The sequence below is a fragment of the Chironomus tepperi genome, unplaced genomic scaffold (assembly GCF_022539635.2).
Source record: "Chironomus tepperi strain 1889 unplaced genomic scaffold, CSIRO-AGI_Ctep_v1 contig_376, whole genome shotgun sequence".
Classification (NCBI taxonomy): Eukaryota; Metazoa; Arthropoda; class Insecta; order Diptera; family Chironomidae; genus Chironomus; species Chironomus tepperi.
This window is the reverse complement of record NW_027226498.1, coordinates 2,838,529-2,856,549: the sequence shown is the minus strand read 5'-3', so window position 1 is coordinate 2,856,549 and position 18,021 is coordinate 2,838,529. Positions and strand designations below refer to the sequence as shown.

General features: G+C 31.5%; 3 protein-coding genes across 5 annotated transcripts; 2 read left to right on the top strand and 1 right to left on the bottom strand.

The window, feature by feature from the left end:
• Positions 1–2: 2 nt before the first annotated feature.
• On the bottom strand, positions 3–7,900 carry Pcf11 (Pcf11 cleavage and polyadenylation factor subunit). 2 transcript variants are annotated; one of them, XM_070647482.1, is made up of 13 exons: positions 7,749–7,900; positions 6,828–7,059; positions 6,122–6,247; positions 5,737–6,057; positions 5,615–5,668; positions 4,738–5,488; positions 3,948–4,080; positions 3,813–3,891; positions 3,400–3,754; positions 1,719–3,266; positions 1,401–1,660; positions 857–1,340; positions 3–763 (listed from the first exon to the last, which is right to left on the bottom strand). In XM_070647482.1, the coding sequence occupies exons 2-13, from the start codon at positions 6,990–6,992 to the stop codon at positions 270–272; spliced, it is 4,770 nt and encodes a 1,589-aa protein (XP_070503583.1). In that variant the 5' UTR covers positions 6,993–7,059; positions 7,749–7,900; the 3' UTR covers positions 3–269. The 2 variants fall into 2 exon arrangements, with proteins under 2 accessions (XP_070503583.1, XP_070503584.1); XM_070647483.1 differs by having other exon boundaries at positions 3,948–4,077.
• Positions 7,901–7,964: 64 nt separating this feature from the next.
• Positions 7,965–10,413, top strand: CCT7 (chaperonin containing TCP1 subunit 7). The gene is made up of 4 exons (XM_070647488.1): positions 7,965–8,082; positions 8,387–8,485; positions 8,545–9,853; positions 9,918–10,413. Exons 1-4 carry the CDS (start codon positions 8,077–8,079, stop codon positions 10,148–10,150), a joined length of 1,647 nt encoding a protein of 548 aa, XP_070503589.1. The 5' UTR covers positions 7,965–8,076; the 3' UTR covers positions 10,151–10,413.
• Positions 10,414–10,528: 115 nt separating this feature from the next.
• LOC139095921 (whirlin-like) lies at positions 10,529–17,794 on the top strand. 2 transcript variants are annotated; one of them, XM_070647484.1, is made up of 11 exons: positions 10,529–10,707; positions 11,979–12,311; positions 12,931–13,538; positions 13,913–14,764; positions 14,825–15,247; positions 16,267–16,401; positions 16,518–16,586; positions 16,774–16,848; positions 16,953–17,106; positions 17,291–17,352; positions 17,445–17,794. In XM_070647484.1, exons 2-11 carry the CDS (start codon positions 11,999–12,001, stop codon positions 17,712–17,714), a joined length of 2,961 nt encoding a protein of 986 aa, XP_070503585.1. In that variant the 5' UTR covers positions 10,529–10,707; positions 11,979–11,998; the 3' UTR covers positions 17,715–17,794. The 2 variants fall into 2 exon arrangements, with proteins under 2 accessions (XP_070503585.1, XP_070503587.1); XM_070647486.1 differs by lacking the exon at positions 10,529–10,707 and having other exon boundaries at positions 11,967–12,311.
• The last annotated feature ends 227 nt before the right edge of the window (positions 17,795–18,021 follow it).

The window sequence follows — 18,021 nt, the reverse complement described above, 5'->3', positions numbered from 1 at the left end:
ACTAAAGTTTTTTTTTCGGGAAAATTTTCTTCTTTATTTCTCTCCTTTTTCATATTTTTTGTTTTATATATGATGAAAAACTCAGGCGCTTGGTTCTGAATGAGGAAATTATACAATAAAAAAATTCAAAATAATAATCCAATAACAAGTGATATCCTGTAAAGTTTTAAATATTTTTTTTTATCGTTGAAATATTATGCATAAATTTTAAAAAGATGTGTGACGCAAAATACATTTTTTTAAAGTTTGTCGCATTATGCTCGACTTTTTTACATGATTGAACATAATCCGGACGTTTCGATTCCTCTTTTCACCGGAATTGAATTCTTTTCAAACTTGAATCCTTGCAAATGAGGCTTTAATTTATACGATAATTCTGTGTCATCTTGATTATTTTCATCACAATTCGGCCGATCCTCTGCTCCATGTAAATCAATGCTATTGGAATCTACTAATTTATTGATTGAATCTATATTGCTATTATCATTTTGTTCGATATTTACATTATTACTATTAGAACTTAAATTCTTATGTGTTATATTATTTTGAACCAAAGATGAAAGAACAATTTTCAATTTTTTATTACCACCAACAAACGCCCCAATTCCGCCATTTGAATCAGGACGTGAATTATTTTCATCATCTAAGAAATCGTCTACCAAATTATGAGGTGACGCTTGTGACATTATCAAAGATGATTCGTCAAATATAGCGTTTTCGTCCAACGCTGATGGTTGGAATGGTGAATGTTGAGGAGCATCATCTATGAATGTACGAAAAATATCATTAATAAGTTTACAAATGTACTTAATATAATCAATTTTTTAATTTAAATTTAATTAAAATGATTACTCACCGAGCATCAAATCTTCATTAATTGATGTAACTTCGATAAATGGATCTTCCTCATTAACTTCATCTTCATATCCGTCGTCTTTTGGTTCCTCTTTAATTTTCACAATTAAAGGCTGTGATGTTTCTTCTGAAGTACTTTGATTAAGTTCATCATCGTCATCATCATTCACAATTTGTGTTTCAATTTTAGGCTCCTGAATCATTACATCGTCGTCTGTAGCATTTAATGTTTGATTCTCCTCTTCTATATTTTCGCTCTGTTCTGGTTCTGTCTCATCGGGAATTTCTGTAATAACAGGTTCTTCTGGTGGGAGCACAATGACATCATCATCATCACCATTTGCTGTAATTTCAGACTTTTCTTCTAATTTCTCTTCTTTAACAATTAATATACTGTCTTCCGTCATTTCAACATCCTCATTATGATTTGCAATGGAATTATTTACCATTTCGTTTAAAGCTGATTCATCTAATGTCAGTGAAGCCTTAACACAAGGAAGAAAAATTATTAATTTACGATTATATGGCAATAAAATGTTACCTACTTTATAATCATCATAACAGATGGGATGGAAGAATTTATCTTCGACTTTAAGTGCAGACCTTAGATGCCATTCTTCTGTTTCTTCGTTAAAGAACTGTTCAAATTGATCATGGCACATATTACAGCATCTATTTACATCATCTGGACCTGCTGGACAACTAACAACTGTATTTTCTTGATTGCCAATTGAACGAGGAACTCCGTTTGAATCTTCACCCTGATCCATTGCTTCCATTTGTTGCGTTTCAAAAAAGTTCATTCCTGTAAATTAATTAAATATTTTAAACCACGAAAACAAAAGAAAAGTTTGTAAAATTACCTCTGTCATCAAGATCCTCAATTTCTTCATATCTGATCCAATCTGCTTGATTGTAATACCATTTTCTTGAATGAGCTTTTCGCTTACTGTCACGTTCACGACGATTTTGTCTAAAATGCCAATCTAAATGCTGACTGTATTTGATTGTTTGCTCTGGTGGGAATCTGAGACCACAACTGCTACACTGCAAGCCAGAATATAAAGTGTCAATTATGGCTTGTTGTCGTTTCTTGATTGTTTCAGGTCGAGATAAATTGACTGGAATGATCTTTGATTCTTCCTTTTGTGGTTGTGATTTTGGAATACGATTTTCTTCTTTTTCAATCGCATCCTTTTTATTCTCATTCGTTTGTGGTGCTGATGAACTTGCTGGTGCAGTGTTTGCGTTATTTCCAATAATTCCTGTTGCTACAAGTTTTTGTAATAACTCACTAATGTTCAAATCAGGAAGTGAAGATGGTTCATTTCCTATTCCTGGGATCATGTTGGGTGGCATTGTGCTTGTGTTAATAGGTAGTTGTGGTGGCTGTACTCTCATATCATTTTCTACTAATTTTGATATATCCATATTATCCATTGGCGATTGAATTTGATTATGAATCATATGATCAGGAAAAGCGTCAATTAATGGTGGTGATTTACAGTTTCTGAATAAATGAGTTCTACGCATTCCTCTCATATTGACTTTTCCTGGACTAACTTCATCAGGCAGCACAGTAAATCGAATAAAATGTTTTTGTCCGTTTAAAATGTAATTTTTTGGCAAGCCACCAAATTCGACTTTAAATGGTTCATTGTTGATAATGACACTTAAGAAAAAGTCTGCAAATTGCAATGTAAAAATTTGTCCTTTATATTCAAAATATTGAAGCGTGGTATCAAGAAATACGGGAACCATTAATTCAGCATCAATCATCATATTAATAAGTCCCAAAACAATATCATTTCGCTTAATTCCAATTTTAACTTCTGGCGCTTTTCCTTCAATTCGAATTCTTCGAACTTTATCGCCTAATATAATTTGCGTGATTTGATTATTAAAGTAACATTCATAGAAATGATCATCAATGTATAACTCTCGTGTTGGAGTGCCAAATTTTATTTGATGTAAAATTCCATCAACAATGATAGGCTTATATGTATCATTAAAGTCTAATATAGCACTATATGTATCATCAATAATCACTTTACTCTGTCCTGAACTAAACTTAATATCGTGTGCTTCTCCTAATTCATTAAAAATTATAGCAACTTCACCATAAAAGCGTAATAAATGATCACGAGTTCCATCTAAACGTAATGTTCGCATTTTATTGTTCAAAATTGGTTGAGATGGACTTTGCGGTACAACTAGCGGCATTTGACTTTGTTTTTGCATAGCCACAACCATTGGATTTGTTTCCCATGGATTCGTAAAATGTTGAGGTAAAGGAATTACGTTGGAAACTGGCGCTGGTCGATTTACGTTCATCCATGGTATTGCTGGTGGCATTGTTGGCTGGCTCCACTTTGTCTCCTTTCTCTTTTCTTTCCGAGTGTTTGTCGGAACTGAAAATTTAAAAAAACAATGATTTTTTTTAAATCACACAATCTTATGATATTTGAAATTTAACGATTATCCAAAATTTAATAAAAAGGAAAATCGACGAATTTTGAAATAAAAAATTATGTTGGAAATTACCTGAAGTTGCTTTTCTTAATTCTGCAGCAGTCATACTTCCATAGTCGATGACTTCATCTTTTCTCTCCTCCTCAATTTTCGGTGGCGGCTGTGTATGCATATTTGGCAGAGCTATTTTTGGTGGAGATTGTTCTTTATGAACAATTCTTTCGTTTAAGTCATTTGCAATTGTTTGAGGCAAAGGAGACGGTTCCTTAGTGTCTTGTTTTTTCTTGTGAAGATTTTTCTTAACTAAATCTCCGTTTTCAGTGATTGGCATAGGCTGAATTTCTTCCAAAATTTTGATGCCAGGTTTAGCCATTCTAGAAGCATTAAGTCTGTCTCGGAGTTCTTCAAATTTAGATTTTCCTTTTTGCTAAAAAATAAATGTAAATTAAATTTCAGTAAATTAAATGTCAAATTTTTAAGCATACTGTTTTCTTTTTCTCAGGCTGTGGATCATTAGGTTTCTCATTAAGTGCCCTTAAGTCGACGTCTTCGCTCCCAAACAACCTATAAAGACTTTTATTAAAAGATGTTACGATTTAAATCGTTTATGCTATACTCACGTATCCGTTTCAGTTTTATTCTTCTTAATTGTCGGTTCCGTTTCTAAGGGTTCATTACTCATTGATCTCTTCTTGCTTGGTTCCACAAACCTTAAATCTGTATCACATAGTTTTGGCTCAGTTTCCGATTCTTCTGTAAAGAAATCTAATTATGTTCATCTTTCTCATTTCATAGCAATGATAATGATGGCATGTTTTTTTCACTTCCATCTTTCATCCGTAAAAAGGAGGTTCCTATCTCTTTAAAATACGTAAATAAATTAAACTGGACGCAGATTGAGAGCATTTGAAAATTCACCAACATCATAAAGCTAAGCTTGAAAGCGATAATTCGTTAGGCAACGAAGAATTGTGTCTATTAATAAAACTAATTCCCATATTAATCCCAATTTTTTTTTTCATTCTTGTAATAACAATTTTTTATTTTTCACAAATCATTATGTCCCTGGGTTGACGACTTAGTCCCGAAAAGTATTTAATTCAAAAAAATCTTGAGGCAAAATCTTTATTTGTGCTTTTTATCCTCTTTGTTTTTTCAAATGTATTTTAAAAAAAATATTCATCAGTCAAGTTCAAAAACATAGTTTTAATGAGTCCAAAAGACACATTCATTCAGGTATATATGTATACATAATCATTTAGATGATTTAAAAAAAATTATTATTTTAAGATTTAAGAGATCTTCTGAATCACAGATTAATTTTCTTACACTCTACTATCACATTTTTTCGTCACAATAAATAAAAATGAAAATTTATCATGACTTTTAAAATTGGTTTGTATTCTTTACCGTTATTACTTGTTGTTATCATCATATCTTGACTAGTCTTCAAATCTTCATCGTGAAGGAGTTCATTTAGAAGTTTATTTTTATTAAGTTTATCGCTTGTTGTACCACTCTCTCCTGTTGCTTGTTGTGGCTGTAGTTGCCTCATGTCTGTATCAACGACTGGCATTATTCTCAAATCGACATCTTCTTTCATCTTATTTTCGCCATTTGTACTCTTTGATGAGCTTTTCGATGAATGAGACCTCGAATGCGACGATTTGTGGTGAAAAGAGCTACTTTTTGATGATTTTTTATCATCATCACGACTTTTCCTTGGCGATTCGCTGCTACTTGAGCTCGATTTTTTACGATCAACTGATGATGAAGAAGATTTTGAGGATCTACTTTTCTCTCGAGAAATTGATTCACTACTTTTACTTCCTTTTGACTCTTCCCTTTCTTTTTCACGTCGCTTTCGTGGATCTCGTTCATCATGATCTCTGGACGATTTTGAACTACTATACTTTGGTATTCTTGGCAATGACTTTGTTGCTGACATATTTCCAAGAATATCGATGGGTGTTAATGATGGTGTAACTAATTGTTGATTGTTAATAGCTGTATTCTCAACTGTTGCTCGTGATTTTAAAAGACGAGGATCGCGAGGTCTCTGTATCATAGCAGAACTAACTGGAGCAATCCGAATTCTCCCACCTTGATGTGCTGGATGTGACTGTATTGTAGGCATCGCTGTGCTAGCGATTGGAGGCATCTAATTTTATATAAATGATGTAGTCATTACTACGATATTCTTTCATTTTTTGTAAAATATTTCAGTTTTTAAGCATTTGAAATTAAGATGTATAAATTTTAAATAATTAATGACAGTTAAACTCACCACGCTTGGATTAACAGCAACAGAAGCTATAGATGGAACTCCTACCGATGGCCCCTGAAATAACAAAAAATAAGAAATTCATTTGAAATAAAGTACATCACAAATTGTGAAGGGTTTACAACCTTTCGAATTTCTTTTTCTTGCTCTGCAATTTTCTTTTTGGTGACCAGCAATTCCAATTCAATTTTTCGCTGCCTTAACTCGAGTAATTCACGTTCTTTTGCCTGCATTTGTTTCAATAAATCTTCTTTTGCTTGGGTTTCCGAGTTTTTAAGAAAATTGGGATTGACATGAACGGATTTTGGGACAACTTTTGCCGTAATTGGCCAATTACTGTCCATAACATTTACTTTGACATCTAATGCATACAATTTTGTTTGTGGAAATACATCATTCCATGTCTGACGTAAATTAAACATCTTCTCACGAACTTTTTCATTTACCTACAAATTATTATCAAAAAAATTACTCATCGGACTTGAAAATAAACAATTTATTGCTTTCTACCTTTTCAAAGACACCACAGAAAATATTGACTATATTTTGAGCAAAAAGCTGTTTGTATTTAGCTCCAACGTTCTTTACGATTGAATCAATCAGATAAAGAATCGGCAATTTGACATCGAAGGAAACCTTTATTTTTGAAAATTTAATAAAAGAAGAAATTAGAAAATAAATTAAAGGAAAAGATCGTTTTGTGAAATTGGAGAAACCTAAATTGGATAAAATCATTAATGAATTACTTCTCTTTCTGAAACACATATTTTATTTCTTAAAGGTCAAGAATATTTTACGTACTACTATTATGAAGAAAAAAACACTTTCGATAAGAAGTTTTAATAGTTTTACTGTATAAAATAATATCACAGATTTATACTTTGTATTAAGGTCTATATAATGATTTAATGAGAAAGATTAAGAAAGTAATTTTTTTTTTAAAAAAAAATGCAATATCATGTCAGTTTCAATTTCATTTCATGCACACACAATATCACTTCCATAACAATATTTTCTTTCTTTCACATCTCTTTTACTCATTTGTTTTTTAAATACCTAAGCCTTTGACTAAATGTTATGATTAACGCATTTCTTCAAAAATCTTAAAATTTGTGGTGATTTATGTGAAGAAATGCGTTTATGTCGCATAATAAACGGCAATAAGATTTCTCTCTTAGCTTTCACTAGTTTTTCATATTTTATAAAGTGTAAAAACCTGTGCCAAATGTTTTTCTATCGCTCGAACGATCACATGTCCACATTCCATGTTGTCTTCTGCAAGCATCGTCAACATATTGATTAAAGGCTTGCTGTTCACATTCAAGTCCATAAGCGACGACAAATATTCGTCTTCCACTTCCTTTTCCTTGGCTGGATCCATTATTTTTCTCACTTTTTATATACTTTTGTTAATAATCACAACTCTTGTGAAAAACAATTAAGATTTTCTGGAACGAATGAAAGATTTCATGTATTAAAAATACTATTTTATTCTATTACCGCAGTCACTTTCTGAGCTGCTGATTACGAATAATTTTATAAATATTTATGTCATATAACAAGAGTTTTGTCAGTGTATTGTTTTCTTTAATCATTACTTTAACATTGAAAATTTTGCTGATTTTACGGAAATGTATATATATATATTTGACTCACGAATAAAAAATTTCGTACTATTACTGAATATTATTAAAATAAAAAATTGTCGCAGAATAAGCTCATTTTTAATCTATAGACGAAAAAAAATTCAAGGTATTATTTATTCGATATTCAAAAAGTTTCACTTGTATATCTTTTTTCTCATACATATTTCATTGAGTTGTTCAATACACTTTACTAATGTTTTTTAGTCGTTACTAACACGAAAAATCATCAATATTTCGCCATATTGAACTGTTTCGTCATTCATCAATTAATACACGAATTCAAATACTACTGTTTTTAGTCCAAAATAATGAACAAAATTATCAGAAAATGACTAAATAGTTAATCTCGTACTAATTACTTTGCCACAGAATTACGTTGTAAATAAATTTATGGCTTATTTTTTTTTTCTTGATCGGGCAACTCTGATTTTGCACTAAGCCAATTTTTCAAATCACTTTTTCGTCACGAAATTCATTATTTTTCAACTCACCTTCAACTGATCCTTGCAAAAGAAGATACTAAATATCAAATGTACATATTTTCAGGAGCTAAAATGATATTTTAAACACTTAAATTAAAGTTTTAAATTTTTTGATGTAAAGCAATAAGAAAAATCTTTCTCTCTTTTGTGTTTCTATTTTTAAATTTATTGTTTCCGTTAAAAACTTTTCAACTTGTTTTACCTAAATCGGTTAAGTTTCATAACTTGTTTTGCTAAAATCGGTCAAGTTAATTTTTAAGTAAATTTTCTAAACATTTGTGTTTTAATAGTTTCATAAATTTTCTAATATTTACGAATATAGTAATCATTATCCAATATGATGGTAAGTATAATTAACACTCTAAATCATCAGTACATGCTGTATTATTGGATATTTTGTGAAAACATTTTTTCCTTGAATAAACCGTGTGTTATTCAATTGCTGTTTTCTTCATTAACTTAATGAAATTAACAAATAACGTTAATTAAAATGTGTTTAACTTAATGAAAATGATCCTGCTAATAAACATTTATTATTAAATATCTTCAATATAGACGGTAAAATAATACATAAAAGTTCTATAACCTCAACATAAGAATCATCTCGAAGATATGCATAAATTAATATAATTCTTTTTTCTTTTTAGCAACCACAAATTTTATTACTCAAAGAAGGAACCGATTCCTCACAAGGAAAACCTCAAGTAGTCTCAAATATCAATGCATGTCAAACAATAGTTGATGCCGTAAGTGATATTAGTTTGTATGAAAATTTATGACTCATATGACTAACTCGTTTTTTTAGGTAAGAACAACACTCGGTCCAAGAGGAATGGATAAATTGATTGTTGATGGACGTGGTAAAGCTACGATTTCAAATGATGGAGCAACAATCATGAAATTATTGGATATTGTACACCCAGCTGCAAAAACACTCGTCGATATTGCCAGATCACAAGACGCAGAAGTTGGAGATGGAACTACAAGTGTAGTTTTACTTGCTGGCGAGTTTTTGAAACAATTAAAGCCATTTGTTGAGGAAGGTGTTCATCCAAGAATCGTAATTAAGGCAGTTCGTAAAGCATTGTCGATTTGTATTGAGAATATTAATAAATTAGCAGTAAAAATTGAGAAAAGCGATTCCAAAGAACATCGAGCATTATTGGAGAAATGTGCAGCAACAGCAATGTCATCAAAACTCATTCATCAGCAGAAAGATTTCTTCTCAAAAATGGTCGTCGATGCAGTTTTGAAATTGGACGATTTGTTACCATTAAATATGATTGGAATTAAGAAAGTCGCTGGTGGAGCTCTTGAAGAATCTGAACTCATTGATGGGGTTGCATTTAAAAAGACATTCTCATATGCTGGATTCGAAATGCAGCCTAAGCAATATAAACCTTGCAAAATTGCATTGCTTAATATTGAGTTAGAGTTAAAGGCAGAAAGAGATAATGCCGAAATTCGTGTTGATAATGTTAAAGAGTATCAAAAGATTGTCGATGCAGAATGGCAAATTCTTTATGATAAATTAGAGAAAATCCACAAATCAGGAGCAAATGTTGTATTGTCAAAACTACCAATTGGCGATGTTGCTACTCAGTATTTCGCTGATCGTGATATGTTTTGTGCTGGACGTGTTGTTGAAGAAGACATGAGACGAACAATGAAAGCATGTGGTGGTGCTGTATTGACCACAGTTGCTGATCTCAAAGATAATGTCATGGGAAAATGTGACTATTTTGAAGAACGTCAAATTGGAGGTGAGAGATTCAATGTTTTCCAAGGATGTGCTATTGCTCAATGCAGTGTGACATTGGTCCTACGTGGTGGTGCCGAACAATTCTTGGAAGAAACTGAACGTTCTTTACACGATGCTATTATGATTGTTCGTCGTACGATCAAGAATGATGCAGTCGTTGCTGGTGGCGGAGCGATAGAAATGGAATTATCGAAAATTTTAAGAGATTATTCACGAACAATTGCTGGAAAAGAACAATTATTGATCGGTGCATTAGCAAAAGCTTTGGAAATTATTCCTCGCCAACTTTGTGATAATGCTGGCTTCGACGCGACAAACATTCTCAACAAGCTTAGACAAAAGCACGCTCAAGGTAACGATAGTTTATTCTTAATGTATTATTTTTGCATATTTTTAAAATTCCCTTAAAAATTTAGGAAATGTTTGGTATGGCGTTGATATAAACAAGGAACACATCGCAGACAATTTTGAAGCCTGTGTTTGGGAACCATCAATTATTAAGATCAACGCTTTGACGGCTGCATGTGAAGCTGCCAGTTTGATACTCTCAGTCGATGAGACAATCAAAAGTCCAAAATCGGCAAATGAGATGCCACAAGCAGGAGGAATGCCAGCCGGAATGGGTCGTGGAATGGGGAGACCTTATTAAACTCGTCTTTAACACTCTTACCCGCACTTTAATTGCACATTATTTACCTTATTTAATGTTTAATTATTTTATATTCATTTACACGTCATTGAATAATTTTTATGGGCAATTTCCCGGCCCAATTGTGTCCAAAACACTAAACCATAAAAGCTTACTTAACAACTCTCCTTCTTTCTTCGCCTTTGAATTACATTTGCATTAATAAAATCCATTGAAAAAAAAAACAAGAAATAATAAAAATATTACAACACAAATATGCTAAATGTTGGATTTCAATTGTATTTGATGATGCGCGCATGCCTTGGAAAGCTTATTGTTGCAAATATAAAAATTTCCTTACAGGACTTTCATGCTTCTTCGCTTCGGCACCTTCATCACAAATTAGTCTTTTGAGCTTTTTGTCGATGAACTTGGGGAAAAAAAATTTATCATCAAGTCGTGAGGATTTAATTTTTATTATTTATCCTGTGTGAATGTAAATTAAACATTTCTAATCTATTTGATTTCAACTTGTGATAGTTTGTGATACAGATTTTAATTTTTAAGTGTCGTTTAAAGTAAGTTGAATGCGAATAAAAGAGCATTTAAAGGTGAAAGAAATGAAAATGATTTTTTTTTTCTTTTCGTATGAAAAAAAAGGAAAATGAAAAAAAAAGGCGAGAAGAAAATTCCAAAACATTAAAAATGAAAATCTGAAAAAATGTTTGATGAAATGAGAATGATTTGAAGAAAAAGTGCCAAAAATTGATATAATTAGAAACATGACAGACACTAACGTGGAAAATTATGCTGATATTTTTCATAATTGTGAAAATTTCTTAAAGGCATGGGCGATTCAATAGAGACATATAAGGATTATAAAAATAGAGTGCACTATCTAAATAATTAAATACTTTTTTCAGATCCATGCTTTTCAAGTGAGCATTATCGATTTTTCCATGAAGCATAAAAATAGTAAACTATGGCCATTGAAATAAATATATATATATAAAAATATGAAAAAGAAAAAAAAAAGTTTAATAAAGTGACGATTGTGTAAAATGCTCATTTAGACGTTTCCGTTAAACTTACACCTCCGCCTTCTCAACTCATAAAAAATTATACTGTGCACGTAAATGGCATTAATTTACAAATTGGCATATTCAGGGGATGAATTTCATGAAAATCAACAAACATTTATAAACGAAAGTCGTAATGAGAATATACTAGTATTTATTTTATACATATTCATAATATATGACCATGGAAGTTTCAATCAATTTTCATTTTTTTTCCTCCATCTTCTCCTCCTTCCCTTATTGCTACCATGCTCACTCATAATAAAGCAAAATATTCAATATATTATACATTAAGTGTATACGTCTATCTATATGCGAATGAAAACATATTTCTTCGTAATTAAAAACTAAATAAATAGAAAAAAGATATTCCATTCATTCCCATTTTTCTTTTTTTCCTTCTCCGTTTTTTTTTTTTTGGAAAGCAATGCCAAATGCCAAGAGCCAAATGTTTTACACAAATTGAAATTAAATCTCATAAGATAGTGGAAGGAAGAGAGAAAGCAATATTTTTTTATTATTTCTAATGCAATTCAATTTTTATTCTATTTATCGTATTTTTGTCCAGTACATGCTTATTCACATTGCATTGCCTGACTAGTTCATTTGAGTTGAGTTCAAATGACATACAATTTTTTTTGGTGAAATTGTTTGATGGTGTTAGTAATTTTTAAAATAATAAAAACCGTTAAAAGTGATGAACTGGACAAGGATGTGCTTTTATGTTGTAAAAAAGTTCTAATGCTATCTTGTCCTTTCTTCCATTGCAGATGATAATTTCTTCAAGAAGATGAAAACTGGCGTGAGCAATAATAATAAAATTTATACAGATAAATTTGAAAACATTGAGAATATTTCCAATAATAACAATAGTAGTCCATCATCGTTCGACTTGCTAAGTTATTCGAATAATAATGTTTATGCTGATATAGTTGATTTAGACGATACTGAAACTCTTAGTCTCATGTATAGTCAGAATGTAAATGCACAACAATTTGATCGAGGAAGACATGATCGTACATTGAGTAATAATAGTACGAAAAAGCCATATGATGAACAGAGCTTCTATTTAGCTAATTCATCCGTTACATCAAGATCGTTTGGTTCGTAAGAAAAAAAAAAATCACAATAACACAAAAAAATACCCGATAAAATAACATACATTAACTAAGTAACGTGTTTTTCAAATTAATAACATAAATTTAAAGCTTCTTTTCCTTACAAATTAAGCTTTTGACATTAATATCCTAAAAATCTAATTACTTTATTATCCAAGGATGTCGACAAAACTTTTGGGATTTTTGACATTTAACGGAAAAAATGATTTTAAATTTTATGCTAAATTGTCATTGGATAGGTCAAATTTTTGGAATATAAAAGAATTTAAAATCACAAAAGTCGTTGAAATTCCCAAAATTGTTCGATAGTCATGCATTTTAATGCATTTTAATGCAGAGAAATTTTAAGGATATAAAGTAAGACTGTATTACTAACGAAAAAAATCGTTGTGTCGAAAGCTCGTAATGCATACTTAGTTGACCGCTAATATCCATTTGTAGTTACCTCTCCTCTTTTATAATTAGATTATTTTTCGCGATTAACAATTTTATTTTTGATGATAGATCCTTTTGAATGACATAATTCTTTTTTCTGCTCTTTTTTGCTTATATGAATTACATCCAATACTATTTCTGGACTGTTTCATAAATATGAAAAAAATAGATAAATCCTATAATCATCCTCACAACATACAAGATCATCGTCGACATTACAGCAGCAGTGATATAAATTATCTGCAACATCCTCGTCCACATTCACAAAATTCATATTATAGTAGAGCATCTTCACATCCAAGTAAAGACTTTAGCAATAATTCAGTTCAATCGCCATTAGCTTTACATTCTACAAATAATATTCAGACAGTTAAGGGTTTGAATAAGACTAATTCCGTCTCAGCATCATCCGCTTATAGTAGTAGCAAAATGAACAGCAATATTAAAATGGCAAATGATCAGAAACACATGCCATCCAATTCAAACTCCTCTGCAAGGAGTAACAGTAAAAATGTCAATTCAAATCATATTAAGCGAAAAGTTATATCACCTGAGGAAGTTATACAACTATTTTCAGTTCCACATCACGGCGCTCCTCATCATACAGCACATCCGCATTTAACTGGTTTTCTTGGGCATCATCATCAGCAACCACCACCATCATCATCATCGACAAATCGACAACGAACGAGCAGCGGTTCCGCTATTATTAACGAAAACCAACGAGGAAGAAAAAGTCCATCGTCAGCATCAAGCCCACCTACAATGACACATCAAGTAAGTTAATTATATGAAATATTCCTGGATACTTCCCGGATGTGTGTGATTTAGACTTAATCTAATGCTAACACGCATAGCAAGTCATTTCCCTTTCGATTATTAAGATTTTATCGGACTATTTTTTAGTAACTCAATATTGTGTATGCCAAGTTCTTTAACTTGTAATTTCGCCAACTCAAACGAATGATTTGAACATTTAATTTAATTTACTTCTTATGCCTTTTCTCTGCACTCAAATTACCAAACTGTTGATACTGTGTAGAATTACAGTCATTAAGCAAGTTTTTAATGAGAAATAGTTAACTTGCCATTTCCATCATTTTCTCAAATAATTGTCTAATTAATTTTTAAAAATAATCTACAATTTATAGCTGTATCGTACAATGAGGGATCAACACATAAGTCACAGCATACCAAATATCCATCAATTAGCAACACGTACCATTCATTTGAAGAGAAGTGATAGTACAAAAGCAAACTCACAGAATTTGAGTTTACCATTGAAGCAGACATCTCATCATTCAAGTAGCAGCAATAAATCATCAGGAAATACAAAAACTGATCCACATTCAACAGCAGCGAAGGAGGATAATGGATTTGGATTATGTGTGAGGGGAAATAAAACGACAGGTCGTGGTGTTTATGTTTCAAAAGTTGAAATTGGCTCGCCAGCCTTTCTTAGCGGATTGAGAGCAGGCGATGCAATCTTAGAAATAAATGGCACTCCATTTACATCTCTTCAGCATGAAGAAGCTGTTAAAAAATGTACACAAATCTTGAAAGCAGAAAAATTCTGCTCGATGACTGTTCGATCACCTGAAAGCGGGGGATCAACTCATGCAACAATGAAATATAATAGTTTCGATGAGTCTCAATTGCATCAGTATCCACGTGATGAAGAACTTTATATTCCTGTACCTCAAGAATTTCATCAACCACATAGCAGCGGTGCTGCAATTGGCGGTGATTCTGGCTCAATTCATTCAGCTCCACCATTAAAGGTTGGATGTATATGGATAGATAGACATGGACGTTCCGTATCGCCTCCTCACGAATATAGTCACCGACGTGTCGATAAAATGGATCGCGTAAGGCGTATCGATTTACTTATTGAACCTGGTCAATCATTAGGATTAATGATAAGAGGAGGCATCGAGTATGGTTTGGGGATATTTGTCACAGGAGTTGACAAGGATAGTGTTGCTGAGAGGGCTGGTTTGATGGTAAATATGATTTATTCAAATCAGCCATTAAATATTAATATAATTTTAATTCGTTTGTAGATTGGAGATCAAATATTGGAAGTTAACAACCGTTCCTTCTTAGAAATAACTCATGATGAAGCTGTAAATTTATTAAAATGTCACAAGCGAATGACACTTCTTATTCGAGATATTGGAAAAATTCCATACTCTTGTTCTTATAATAATAGTAATAATAATAATAATCTTAATAATAATTACCCACAATCTTCGTCATCCTGGCACGCTGGAGATACGTCGACAAGTCGACACATTAGCACGTCTTTAAAAGCAATTAAGAAAAACTGTAGCATATCTTCGATTGAGGAAAAAGCTAGATCACTATTGTCACGCAATCATTTATTAAATTTGATTCACAATATATCCGAATATGGAGCGAAAAGGAATATGGACATTGAAACATTTGTTACGATACTTTTAGAATTGCTAGATACACCAGAAAAGGTAAATTTTTTATTAATATGATGATGATTAATCGACAGAGGATGATAGAATACCACTTGAATTCTCTTTAATAGTTTATTCAAACTTACCCTTATATTGATCATTTGTTGTTCCTGTTTTTTTTTTAAATCAATATTTATTGCTATTCTACTCACTTACTTACTTCTTTCTTTCATTGATAAATTCAACTTATCGTACTTGTCTTTATAAATTTTTGTTACATTTCATTCTATTCAGTTCTTTTGTTGAACTTCATTTAGGGAAGCATGCAAAAAAGTTATTTTAATTTTCTTGCCATTTATAAGTTTCCTCATTCCTTTTCTTCTTTTGTCATCTATTTGCGCATTTTTAAAATGAACGATTTTTAACTGCATTGTGGCGATGACTGGTTAAATTTAGTATTGACAAAAATGTTTTATATGCTTGCAGCCAGAAATTGTTTGAGTGGCAAGGGGGTTCGATCCTCTCTTATATGGATCCCAAAAATTAGAGAGGAGAGAGGGTTTGGCTTTTTCAAAAAAGAGGATGATTAGGTCTCTACCCCACTCCCTGGATATCCCTCTGGTTTGCAGTCCTAAAACACGTTATCAATTTATATTGATAATTGGGATACAATACCGTCATGCATGACGGGTAGAAATTTAAGTAACCCGTAAAATTGGGTTTTTATGGGGATTAAAAGGGGCGGGTTTAAGAAACCTAACCAAAATTACCTAAACAAAGCCTATCTCAATTTGTAATTTCATAATTATTGAAAATGGGGCTGCGCTGGAATGACAAATACTTTCATAAATCTTGAAGATAATACAGAACATTGGGATAAAAACGTTTAAAAATGCGCTCAAATTTGCATTAGACTTCTGCAGCTATTTCATGATATCATGAATCACTGATCAGTTATTATTAGTTTTTTTTAGAAAAAATTTAATTCCCCTAAATTACAATTTGTTCCTTTATATATATAGCGTTATAGATATAGACATAGAAAAATTTATCAATATTATATTTCATTTTTACAGCATAGTCTAGTTTCTGAAATACGTGATATTATTTATCCAGAGGATAGACTACGATTTGATGAATTGATGTTTCGACATGGCGTAACCGTGAATGTTCTATCAAATAATGTAGCTACTCTTTATGGCCGTAGTGGAGTATGTTAATTAAGCTAACAATAGATTTTTTTGTCTCTTTGTTTAATTAATTTTTTCAATCCTTTATGTTCTTGTGTGATTTTACTTTTCATTGCTCATACATAATTAAATTATAGGGAGGTTTTAAAAATAAGCTTGGAAGTAGAGGCATCGATGATCAACTCAATCATTCAGGATTACACTCAGTATGTAATCAAATTACATTATAGATATTCCTATAAATAGATTATTGCTCTTTAATTGAGCACTTTGTTATAGTTTTCTAGAAAGTGCTGTCTTATTTTCTAATTAGAGCACACACAAGTGCTAATATGCAATATTCTAAATTAAGAACACACTCAATTGAAAATGTGCATTTAAATATTTTTTTAGGGGAGCTACTTGAGCTTTGACGGTATTCGATCGATTACGCAGAGATTACATTCTTGGTACTTTGGACGTCCTTTGGTAAATATTCATTATTTTAGTGACGTTAATTCATTTATAAAATTACGAATCAGCCTATATTTGCTCATAAACTATACTAATATAATAATAAATTTCATTTACAGTCGAAACAGCAATTGAGAAATGATCCTCACATACATCACGAAAGAGCTCGTGAGCACGTTCGAAAGCCTTCAAACGAAATGAGGTCTTCAAACGTCATTCAAAATAGCGATGGAAATTTATTGGTGTCCATCCCGAAAACCAAAGCCATATTAGGTAAAACAAATCATTAAGCAATTTAGTAATATCCATAAAATTTTATTCGTGTATATCGGGGAAGCTTAGAGGTTTTTTTGGATATAATTTATTTCTTTTTCTTACTACAAAGAATGCCCTAAAAACTCAATAAAAATTATCTTTTATTATTCTGTAAATGAAAACGACTATTTAAATAATGAAGGACTCGCAATTGAGGGCGGATCAAATACAAAACATCCCTTGCCAAGAATCATAAATATTCACGTAAGCAAAATGACACAACATCAATAACCGTAAAGTCAAACCATATGACTGACACAAAACAAATTTTTTTTTTTTGGCATTGATTCTTATAGGAAAATGGAGCAGCGTTTGAAGCTGGCGGCCTTGAAGTTGGTCAATTAATTATGGAAGTCGACAATCACAAAATAGAGGGTATGCAACATCAAGAGATAGCTCGTCTGATTGCTGAATGTTACACAAAGTCAGATCGACCTTATGTCACATTCCTGGTGACCGAGCCGAAAAAATCCAATTTGGAGCCTAAATCTACTGCACTTGTCTATTTGGAAACAGTTATAGTGGTCATACACTTTTGTCTAAATGTTATTTTTCTGATTTTATAACATATAACGAAACTGTAGTTGCTTTGAACAAAACAAAATTATTAAAAATTTAAAAAGAAAACTTTCAAACTTCGAATAATAAAATGCATTTTAAAAATTTCATGAAACATTTTAAGCCAAATGACTTTTTACTTCTTTTTCTCTGCAGAACTTTTATTTATTATCTGAAATATGAACAAATAGAATCATGGATCCAATGGCACCACAATTGCTTTTTGGAATCAAAAATTTAATCTTTGCATTGCTAGAAGGAACTAACGAACTAGTTTTACTCACTAACTTACTGTAATCAAGTTTCTATGTGGAG